The 12,754-nt window shown below is 35.1% G+C and overlaps 1 protein-coding gene across 1 annotated transcript in view; it reads right to left on the bottom strand.

The window, feature by feature from the left end:
* Positions 1 to 12,754, bottom strand: part of Lama2 (laminin subunit alpha 2) — a 547,138-nt gene that overhangs the window by 204,057 nt on the left and 330,327 nt on the right. Inside the window, exon 18 of the mRNA XM_048354062.1 lies at positions 6,010 to 6,096. Within this exon, the coding sequence (XP_048210019.1) occupies positions 6,010 to 6,096 (87 nt within the window). The remainder of the gene's footprint in view (positions 1 to 6,009; positions 6,097 to 12,754) is intronic.

The raw sequence follows: 12,754 nt of genomic DNA, 5'->3' as shown, positions 1-12,754 counted from the left end.
TGACAAAGTAAAATTCAAAACAAAAGTTGTCAAAAACTCAAAGAAAAGGATTGATCCATCAAGAAGACAGAACAAATTGCAAATATTTCTGTAGTGAATGATGGGAAACCAAGTTTCACTTAAAAAAATCTTTGCTGGACATAAAAATACAAATAAACCACAACACAAGAGTAGCAGGTTAATGCCCCACTATCACAAGTAAGTCATTAAACCGAAAAAACTGTTGAAGTTCTGAAGCAATGCTTTTATAGGTCAAATAGAATTAACAGGTATCTACCAAATAATCTTCCTAACTGCAATAGGATATACATTTTCTTGGAAGGCCATGATACTTTCTCCAAAATAAATCAATTTTAGAATATAGAAAAAGTCTTAGAGGGCTGGGGATATAGCCTAGTGGCAAGAGTGCCTGCCTCGGATACATGAGGCCCAAGGTTCGATTCCCCAGCACCACATATACAGAAAACGGCCAGAAGCGGCGCTGTGGCTCAAGTGGCAGAGTGCTAGCCTTGAGCGGGAAGAAGCCAGGGACAGTGCTCGGGCCCTGAGTCCAAGGCTCAGGACTGGCCAAAAAAAAAAAAAAAAAAAAAAAAAAGAAAAAGTCTTAGAAAGTAAGAAAGAGCCTCCTAAATTTATTGGACAATTGAAAAATAAAACTAGAAGTCAACAGAAAAATAAAGAAACACAGAAACTATTTGAAAACACAGACACAGAATGATGAATGATGATGACTGTTGAATGATAAGTGGGACATTAAAGAAATGAGGTAAGAAATAGAACAAAATTCCTAGAATCAAATGAACATAAAACTAAGACTGATTAGAAACATTAGGATACAGCAAATGCAGTGCTAAGAGCCAGGTTTACATTTTTGATGATGCACATAAAGAAATAGTTTTCTCATCTAATAATAAATACAAATTCTTTTAAAAAATTAACAGAATCTCAAATAGTAGATTAAAAAATGTAAATCCAATAAAAATTAATTAAATTGAGATTAAAAATATTTTGAAGAATCAATGTAACAAAATATGACTCTTTGAAAAAATAAACAAACTTGACAAACTTTTAACCATACTAAACAAAAAGGAGGAAGACAATTAATTTAGAAATAAGAAATTGTACATCACAACTAATATTAATAAAATTCAGAAGAATGGATACATTTCCAGATTTATTTGACAGGCCTAAATTGATCCGAGTATATTTATCACTGACAGAGTTAAAATGTGAAACAAGATTTAAGCAGTGATGAAGTCTCTGTACAAAGTAGAGTCCACAACTGGATGGATCCACAGCTGAATTTTACTAGACCTTCAAAGAACAATAAAGATACTTCTCAAACTATTCCATAAAAATAGAAAAGTAAGGAACTCTACTGCATTCATTATATAAGCCTGAATTTTCCTGATATCCAAACTGGATAAACATACAACAACAAAAATGAAAATTATACACCAGTTTAATGAACATAGAGCAAAATTGCTCAATAAAAATAGTAAGCTGAATTCAATAACATATTTAAAAAGTCATACACATGATTAAAGTGGTTCCATATTGGAATGCAAGTATGGCTCAAAAAACAAAAATAAATAAATTTAATTTACAGGACTAGATGGAGAAAAAACCAAAACCATTTCCTGTAAAATCAGGAACAATATACAAGATGTCCATTCTCCCAACTCCTATTCAATATTGTGCTGGAATTCTTAGCTAGCAAAACAAGATAGAGAAAAATAAAAGGAACATAATATATAGAGAGACAAAATCCTGTAAGCATAAAAGGAACATAATTTTATAGAGAGACAAAATCTTGTAAGTATCAGATCATAAAAATTCCAAAATTCTTGAATCCGATAAACACTTTTGAAAAAGTAATAAGATACAAAGCTACCATATAATAACCAGAAGCTTTTTGTATATAACAATAGGCAGGCAAAAAAGGAACACAGAAAATATTCCATTTACAATAACCTGAAAAGTATTTCTTGGAATAAACTTAATTAAGGACATTAAAAAAACACCTTTACAATGCCAAGTATAAAATATCAAAGAATGAAACTGAAGAAGATGTGGATACTTTATACTGTCAATAGCCTCAATATAGTCTTCCTTAAAAATCCTAATGACATGGGCTGGGGATATGGCCTACTGGCAAGAGTGCTTGCCTTGTATACATGAAGCCCTGGGTTCAATTCCCCAGCACCACATATATAGAAAACGGCCAGAAGTGACGCTGTGGCTCAAGTGGCAGAGTGCTAGCCTTGAGCAAAAGGGAGCCAGGGACAGTGCTCAGCCCCTGAGTCCAAGGCCCAGGACTGGCAAAAAAAAAAAAAATCCTAATGACAGTCTTTAATAGAAAAACAAATTCATATATTCATATAGAGACATAATGACCCCAAATAAAGAAATTCTAAGCAAAAAGAGCAGCAGTCAGATCCATTTCTCTTTTTTAATGTATTTTTTATTGTAAAGGCAATGTGCAGAAGGGTATATTTCTTGCCAAACTTGTTACCACTTCCCTCATTTTTCTCCCACCATCCCTCCTCCTAATTCCTAGCCTCATGAATTGTACTGTTAATTTTCAACGTATTGTCTTGTGAATATCGCTGTTTCATTTGTTTGCCTTTTAGCCTTTGTCTCATCATTCTGATGTTGCCCCTCCCTTCCCTAATTTGTATATACAATACCCAGGGTACCAAAATCAAATACAGTGACAACAGGGGCTAAACAATACTTCATCTTTACTAATAATCTGTTCAATGTCGATCAAACTCCTAAATGTAAAACCTAAAACATTAAAATTACTATATGAAAGCAAAGAGGAAAATATCTATATATGTGCAACAACTTCTTGAAATAGTATTCCAATAGCTCAGAAAATAAGTACAAAAATGAAAAAATAGTATAGGATCGAATTAAAAATTGTCTGTCCATAAAAAGAAACAATTTTTAGAATCAAGAGATGCCCTACAGATTGAGAGAAAAATCTTTGCAAACTACTTATACAACAACAGATTACTCTCCAGAACTCAAAAAAGTTAGACAAAAATAGAACAAATAGGGCTGGGGATATGGCCTAGTGGCAAGAGTGCTTGTCTCTTATACATGAGGCCCTGGGTTCAATTCTCCAGCACCACATATACAGAAAACGGCCAGAAGTGGCGCTGTGGCTCAAGTGGCAGAGTGCTATCCTTGAGCAAAAAGAAGCCAGGGACAGTGCTCAGGCCCTGAGGCCAAGGCCCAGAACTGGCCAAAAAAAAAAAAAAAAAAAAAAAATAGAACAAATAAATCTGATTAACCAATGTGTAACAGGATTGGACAGTTCTCAACAGATAAATTACAAATTGCTAATAAATAACAATTGTTATACTATTTTAGCATATGTCAATGAGAATAAAAATTGTGGCTAGGAATGTGGCTTAGAGGTAGAGTGCTTGACTAGCATGAAGCCTTGGGTTTGATTCCTCGGTACCACATAATACAGAAAAAGCTGGAAGTGGTGCTGTGGCTCAAGAAGTAGAGTGCTACCCTTGAGCAAAAAGAAGCCAGGGAGAGTTCTCAGGCCCTGAGTTCAAGCCCCAGAACTGGCAAAAAAAATTTAACATACTTGAGAGACACCTGCTCACACCTATATATAACAACACAGAATATAACAGCCAAGATACTGAATCAGTCTAGGTTTCCTGTTTGACTGGATAAAGAAAACATGATGTGTGTGTGTGTGTGTGTGTGTGTGTGTGTGTGTGTGTGTGTGTGTGTTGACTAAGATCATGTTTCTAAGTTGTTACAGCTCCCACAGATGGAAAATGGAGCCTCAAAATAGAAATGATAACAAGATATATAATATAAAGTTATAATTCTTGTCCATCTAAGCTGTAGTCTAAAACCTATTCATGCTTGACAATAAAAGCAGAAGATCTAAGATCACATTTGTAAGAAATGCTGAACTGAATAAATTGATCAGCTTTCTTGACTATGAACGATGGGACAGATGAGAACTTCTAACACTCTAGTATATAGTTCCCTAACATACTTCATTACAAAAGTCTGTGTGTTCCAGGAGCAACATCAGTTTGGAAAACACCATTATGGTTTTAAAGTATGCAGATGGTGAGCATAGAGCAATCGCACATTTTTTTATATGACTGTTTCAATGCAGCCAGTGGCTCGTTCTTAACCCTGACATTCATTTCCACCCCTTGTCTGCTTGAATAGGTACACCTCATAAATATTTCTCTTAATATTTTGGATCCATATAATGGTTTAGGTTCATACACATACACTAAACTAACAAATACTAAGCATTCCTGGAAAACCCTAATCCAAATTCTGGCTAGACAAAGATAACATCCCATTAAGAATATAATAGTCAAAGGCTAATTTTGGTTGAGAAACTTGAGTTGGAGATGAGATCTGCCACTTGCTACACTGTGTACATCATCTCATCTTTTTGTGTGTGTCAGATGAATATAAATTTAAGATAGAAAGTCATGCTTTCTGTCAGGTATTTTTCCTTGGTGGTTTTATTATTCAATTAGAAATCTCTCAAGAATATGTACAACCATTCTCACCTGTGCTAAAAAATGCTGTGAGCTCCTTATGGGCAAGGGTGGTATAATGCATTGGTTTGTATCCAATATCTCACACTGTAGCTAGCACATTTTACTTGCTAAATAAATATTTATTAAATAGAATGCAGCATTTTCAATCACACAGGGTTCAGAAACTATTGTCTAAAATGTACAGAAAGGATCATACATGAAGCAAAGCAATATAAATACATCAGAGATAATCCTCACCTACACAAGCAGATTTAATGGCCTTTATGACAGAACAGATGTCATTTTCAAGTTACTAAAAAATGTTGCCTGTAGTGATCTGGGAAATATAAGGCATTTGATGTAAATCTATCTTGGCAATGATATGTGCTCCTTTTTAGTAATATGCCCATGTCTTCCTTTATATATAAAAATACACAATTAGAGATTCTGAGTTTCTGGATTGTATTAAAAAAACCCTCTATATTTTAGTTCTTCATTTACAGAAGCCCCATGTTTATAAATAGTACTCACTACTGTTAGAAATGGGCACTGGGGCTTTGTCCCTGAAATGCTCCTTGCTAGCCAAACTCTCTGGGGGGTGATTGACTATTGCCTTCATTACCATTAAGCCTTCTGGATGAAATGGGTGATGGCTTCCAAGAGGGTCAAAAGGATAGGCTGAAATGACCTTACTCTAGGTGAGGTATGGTTAGAAGGGTGAAGGCAGGTGTTTTCCCTAGCCCTTCCCCTCCTCCTCCCCCCAAAAGGTAGCTGAGAGGATCATTTCAGTGCTTCGACCAGATGGAACTTCTTTTTTGGTCAACAGTATCAACAAGAAAGTTTATACCATATTTATATTGATATACAGAATGAGCATTTTTTTTCAAAAAATTAGAAGGAAATAAAATTATGCAAATGATATAAAATAATACAGCTACACTGTGAAAGAATCCAACATATTCAAAAGGAATTGAAATATGGATAGAGGAGTAATTAGAAGAGAATATAAATCATGATAACAAATCACACTTTGTCTCTCTTCTCAAATATGTTTAAAGTAAATTATAGGCGACTTGCTGAACTGCAAACTACGAATTTAAGCCACATTTTCAGGACAAAAAGCTAATTATGAGAAATAGATGGTGTCATTGGTAGACAGTAATATAAATCTTAAAGGGATGTCTTTCTACTCAAGCAATACTTTTTAGAAAGATTGTAGGTTAATGCCTAACCGTTAAGATTAAAACATTAATCAGATATTCTCTGAGTGAAGGAAGATTTATGGAGCAATTTATACAGGATAAATAAACTATAAAAATAAAATGCATTCATTTGATAAGTGTGATAAGAAACTTTATTTCACCTCACTAGATAGAGCAGCTTTTCTGGGGGCCCAGAAAAGGCAAAATGCTGGCTGTGGTTTTATAATTCCCAAGGTAGAAATCATTGTATGGTGTGTGCTTACCTCTCACAGCGTGACCCTGTGTACCCCACAGGGCATTGATCACACATCAATCCAAGATTCCGGTCCAAATGGCATGTCGGGCTAAAGCTATGTTGATGTTATCAGAGGTAAAAAGGGAAAAGAAATCAGCACACAAAGTCATTAGTAGCATATTTTCATTTCTCTTTCTCTACTACTGCTGTGACGAAGGGTGCAGGCTGGTCATTCTTGCCTCCCACACAGAGATTAGGGTCTGGCTAATGGAGAATAAGATGCAACGGCTATTTCTGTACAGACGCAAAGCAAGTACAGCCCGGTGGAGAGCAGGCTCCTTCTGACAAGTTATTAACTGACTTTAGACTGTTCTGGACTTGTGATTATAACAAGAGGAAGCTGTTTTCTGGGGAGTTTCTAGGACTAGCAAAACCACATACATTTTTCCTGTGAAGCAGCCCAGAGGACTCTTAGAGACTGTAGAAAACTCATTATATAGAGCTGATGATAGCATGATTCCTAAAACCTGCTGCCATTGTGTGTGTGTGTGTGTGTGTGTGTGTGTATGTGTGTGTGTGTGTACATGTATAGACTGTGCTATAACACAACAGATGTGTTAGAGCAAACAGGTCAGACAGATTCCAAGGGGAAAGTTCTTAAAACACATCATGTGAGCATATTCTACCTAAACTTATAATCAAAGCAAGTTTGCCATTATATACTTCCGGGTATGTTTCAAAACTTACCTTGCTCTTTAAACATGATTCTAACTACTCTTATGTAACAGGCAGACACCAAATCATGACTCAAAACAGTAATCACATGCCAATATTAGCAATACCTCTCATGCAACAACACTTAACACCACGCTTGATCCCTTATAACATGGCTAGCTGGTGACTCTCAAGAGAGCCCTTCATCATCCTGAATTGTGTGAGTTCTGTTGCTTGGTTTATTAAACATATTTTTACTTGTACATAAATTGCAAGTTTTATGAGTGGGCCGGTACTTAATGTCTCATAGTATATGTTGCATAATGTTTCACAGTATACATTGTGCATATGCATAGTATGTACTTATCTCCTCAAATTTACTATTTCTGGATAGTGAAAGATTTCAAAATAATTCTTCTGAAGTTCTGAGATATTCAGGGCACTTTAACCTCTAGTCAATGTACTTTATAGTAGTCTAATTTTAACTTAGCATCCACTGGTCCCCCTGCCCACTCTTACAGCCTCTGCCAAACACCAATTTACTTTTTTTGTTTTTTTGTTTTTAATACTTGCTTTATTTTTTTTCAAATTTTTATTATCAAACTGATGTACAGAGGGGTTACAGTTTCATACGTTAGGCATTGGATACATTACTTGTACTGTTTGTTACCTCGTCCCTCATACCCCCCTCCCTCCTCCCAAACACCAATTTACTCTTAACTTCTACAAAATCAACTATTTTAGATGTCATGTTGTTCTATCATTTCAGAAGTATATGCCCTCAGTTAGTCTTTCCCCCATTACGTTTTCCCTAAACAGATTTATTTTATATTATGTATGATAGGACAATTAAGTAGAGGGTAGCTTGATGGCTAAATGAATTAAAAAGAGAACAACAAATTAAACACTTCAAATCACCATCTCCTTCTGCTCCTGAAACTTGTCTCACTTTAGAATACTTTAACTTTAGTGCACCTCAGATCATGGGTATTATTTTCAAATAATTAGCTTAACACATGATAGTCTTAGAGACATTTAATAGTTCTTGGTTATATGGTAATGGGACATTAAAATTGCAGCACATAGCATATCATTTAAACATTGAATCTCTGTGGCAAGTCCAGATAGGTCCAGGGTGAAAAGGTTGGTTTGTGATAACTTGAATTTATAAGCATAATCCACACAACAGAACCATGTTGCAAATTCTAGTTCTGCCACAAACACCCAACCTGTGCTCTGAGAAAGGAAAAATTCCTTTTAGAGGAAACTTGTGGACAAAGAGGCTCACAAAGGGTGTTTTTTTTTGTTGGAGGAATGGGTTTACATTAAGAGGCGCCTATAGAAACAGAAAGAAGCAGCTATTTCCCATCCTTACCTGTGATCTCTTATTGTTTACAAATACTAAAGAGGAGCAGGATTTTGACAAACCTGTATTGTGTGTATTTTCTTTAAATACATTCTGGGCTGGGCAGCGATGGCTCATGCCTCTAATCCTGGCTACTCAGGAGGCTGAGATCTGAGGATCACTCTTCAAAGCCAGCATGGGCAGGGAAGTCCATGAGACTCTTTTCTCCAATTAAGCACCAGGAAATGGGAAGTGATGTGGCACAAAGTGGTAGAGCACTAGCCTTGAGCAAAAGAGCTCAGGGACAGCACCCAGGCCCTAAGATGAAGCCCCATGACCAGAAAATAATGGCATTCTATCATTCTCTTATCTGCGAACAAATGGGCCCCCAAAAGATCCTGGAGTTTTCTACCCCTAAGGCACTATAATGATTGATATAAAGAACATACAAATTACTTTTTAAAATCCTAGGTCAGTTTACTCTTAAGTCATGTCAAACATGCTTGACAAGTTTTCTGACACTGTACAAGCTATTTGTAAAATAGATTTCAAATTCTTATAAATACTTACATGTCAGTTTAAGCCAACAGAAGTAAAGTAAAATGGGCTCACTGATGAAAAGCAATACTTTTCCAGGGAAAATAAAGCAAGCAATAACAACATATTAGATCTGACACACTATACAGTTCAGAATATTTGTACAAGTAATTTTATCACATTTTTATAAATGCTATGAGCTGGTTTGAGTAGACATAATTTTCCTTTTGCAAGGTCATACACTGATTTCCAAGAGAATTTGATGTTAACTTGATGTTCTCTACTCCATATAATCACTGTTCTTCGAATGTACTGGTAAGTTTTAGGTTGAGTTTAACCTTCAGTAATATATATACTTGAAATGACATATTCAAATCAAACCTCTTCTTAACACAATTGTTTTCTTTAGCAGGCAGAAGATGGCATTCAACAATAACTCTAAACTCTCAATGAACAATAAAAGTGCACAATCAAAAATACCTACAGAATTTGGCTTGACAGAGGTAACTTGATGCTGATTTTGGCCAAGAGATGAAGCTAATTGCTCTGTGACACAAATTGGAACTGACAAATCATCACTGACATCAGGGGATTCCAGAATTATATCACTTAACTATGGTGTGTCTGGCTGACACCCCATCAGAGAGAACATTTTGGTTCCTAGATTTCCCAGCCCATTCCACTTAGGACACAAAAGCACAAAGAACATCATGGTTGTTCTCCACAACCATGAGGAGGAAGGGATGCTACTTTTGCAATTAAAAAATGATAAGGATTTGCGTAAGGATATAGTCCCCTTACATGGCCAAACAGACTTTTAAGTACATAAGAATACATTTATAAATATGCATATGTGCATACACATAATTAGCTTTAAATATGAATTTGTATGTGAACTTATGAGTATATGCTTATGCATGCAAATACACTAGCTTTTTAAAGATTTTTAAAAATTAGTATACACTAGTTGTTCTGAATTGGGGGGGTGAGATGGTTCATTGTGGCATTTCCATACACTTATACAATGTAACCCATCAATCTCATGAGTTCAAATAATTCTTAAAGCAGTTTCAACAGGCCTCATTGTTCTATTTTCATATATGCATATAAGTCTTCTGATTTTATTCATCCCCACACTTTCTATTATTCCTTTCCATTCTCATTAACGGCTTTCACCTGTTTTATTTTCCTGACATTCATTTTTCAATGTATTTCATTCTTCAATGTAGAAACTATATTGAGGGTTTTCATGTGCCTGTGTATTTCATATGTGCATATGTTATGTGAATATTTTAATCAGAATGACCCCTTCTAAATATACAGTTATAATTAGCTTTGTTTGAAAGGGCTAGAAATTTACCTCTTGACTTAGAATATATTTCCCAACTACAAGCACTGATTTTTACAGTAAGCAAGTCTTAAAGTCAATTCTGCAAGTGTTCAAATCTTTCACAAAGGTTAATTGTAGCATATCTGATACACAAAATGTAGAACTATTCACTGATAGTAGTAGATAAACTTTTGTGGACCTACATTCTATCCATGCTTGTGCTGAGAATATTTCCAATTTTATTGAAAAAGGATAAAAATCCATAATGGGTTCAATAACATCATTTTATTCAATCACATATCATCTATTCAAGCATACCTTAAGTGCTCCAGGCAGATAGTCCTTTATGTCATTTGTATCTTATTTAAACTATGTGATTCCGGAAATCAGTGACTATAAAGCATTTGAAATATTTTCACTTTTATTTGTTTATCTAGAGTTATATTTCATTACCTTGTTATCATGTATAACTAGAATAGATACATCACCAAGATGAAAAGGCCAAGCCAAGAGCCGACACTGCAAATAGTTGATGGAGTTGATATATATGTATGATTTAAATATTATATGCTTGTCTGTGTTCATACATCATAGTAATTATACCAATCTATCTCTATCTCCCTACACATTTGATTTATTTAGCAATATTATCTAAGAAATTTAGAGTCAAAATGCTTGTGATCTATAAGATTTATGGCCAGTGATTAACAGATAAATCACCAGGATAAAACTAGCTGAAGTCTTACACTTCAGACAAGGTTTCAGCAACCTTAGCTCTCCCCATGCTGCCCCCTCCCCGCTCCTGCCGAGAATAACCTGTAAAAATTCACATTCCATCTTCTGGGTTGTATCTGAATTTTATGTTCAATTTATACTTCAGAGTTCCTAACTCAGATTACAATAGTACTCTAAAAATGTTTCTAAAAGGATAGTTCCCTTAGTTTCCCTGGATCCATAAATGCCTCTTTGCTTATTGATTTCTTTTTGAAGAACATCTTTAAGGTTATCAGATGTATTTTCCCATCATAATTGTGCAGCTAAAAGACGAAAATTTTCTACATTGTTTTAAATTTAAATGACTATATTTTTAGCTGTAAGGTTCATAAACAAATTAGATTATTACTAATTACTTTTCCTGCTTATAAAAGTGCTATGATAAAACTTGAAATTTAAAAACTTATCCTAATTCTTTTACTAGACATAAAACTGTGACTTGGTAATTTAATAATTTTCTATAATTAATAGTGCCTTAAAATTAAAGAATCTCTAAATACTTTAGGGTACTGATAACACAAAGAATAAAACATGCTGCTGCTGTTTTATTCTTTTAAAAAATCAAGATAAGGGTGATTAAATAAAATTGGAATGCATATATTTTAGGAAACACCCCTATTAAACATGGGCACTGCTTGCTTCGCCAAAGATGGATGAGATTTTGTATTTGTTGCATTTATTTTCTATTAATAACAGCACAGTTAGAACCTCTTTTCAGAGTACCACAGCTACAAATTCAGAGGAAAGGATGGGTCATTCATAACCCAGGAAAACTTCTCTTCCTTGTGGCTTTTCTTCACTTGTAGTACTGTGGGCCAGACTTGAAGGGAAATCTACAATGTGTATAAATTCAGTTATATGTGTATTAGGTTAGGATTGCCATGGTTCAATGGTTGACTGAATTGATAGCTAAGCAAATACTAACAGCAGAGTGTTTGAGCTGTGTGGCAACAGAATTTCCAGGTGCCCTCTCTGCTTTTCTCAGCAAAGGTTAGTGTGGGATTTCAAGCTTTGTGTATAGGTGTTTAAGAGAATGTCACTGGGACACAGCAATGTGTGGCTTATTACTTCATACATAAATTGTAGCAAGTTTTGTGTCATGGCATGTCCAGCATAGGATGAAGAGCCACTAACTGTGGAGGAACTTAGTTGACGTGTTCCTTTTATTCATCATTCCTAGAACTTTTCTGCATGCTTTCTTCCTCTTTTCGGTTCTCTATAGTGGCCAAATGATATTTAGTTTTTTGCTCATCTAGGCTTTGGAAATATTCTAGTTACTGCAATGCATGAAACTATTTTCCTATCTTCTAAGTGCCTTGCTAATAACTTAGTAGGTAGGTAAATTAATTTATGTTAGTATTATCACTTCAAATTCAATGTGTATTTTTTTAAAATAAATAAATCCTCAATGTAGACTGTAGAAACTTAGAACTGGAATTCCTATTTGTCACTAATGTTATTAGCTCTAAGTTAGTTGACAATTTATGGCTCATCATTTTTGGCAACTATTGTAGGTGATTTATGTGTTTATTTATTTCTTTATTGCCAGTCCTGGAGCTTGGACTCAAGGCCTCAGCCCTAAATATCCTTGGTTTCTTTTTGCTCAAGGATAACACTCTACCTTTTGAGCCAAAGTGCCACTTCTGGCCTGGTCTGTCAATGGGGTGCTGAGGAATCGAAGCCAGAGCTTCATGCATGCTAGGAAAATGCTCTACCACTAAGCCACATTCCCAGCCTAATTTATGTAATTTTATTTCACAAGATCTCCATGAAAGGAACCAATTTACATGCCTAATGATGAATGTACTGAGGTAGAGTTTAAGTAGCTTGACCAGTTATCTAAAAATATGTGGCAAAGAACAAGGTCAATGTGGTGGTTTGTGGTAGTTTGTCACACATGAAGAAGCATAGATAGTACAAATGCAGTTTTAGGCTGTTCCAGGCAAAAGGAATGAAAGTCTATCTGAAAATATAAAGCTCTAGCTTTGCATGGATCAAGTGGTAGAGGGCCTTCCTTTCAAATATAGAGTCCTACGTTTGAACTTCAATACCACAGAATAAAATAATAAAACA

Source organism: Perognathus longimembris, chromosome 9 (assembly GCF_023159225.1).
Source record: "Perognathus longimembris pacificus isolate PPM17 chromosome 9, ASM2315922v1, whole genome shotgun sequence".
In the NCBI taxonomy this organism is placed as follows: domain Eukaryota; kingdom Metazoa; phylum Chordata; class Mammalia; order Rodentia; family Heteromyidae; genus Perognathus; species Perognathus longimembris.
This window is presented reverse-complemented; position numbering and strand designations above follow the sequence as displayed.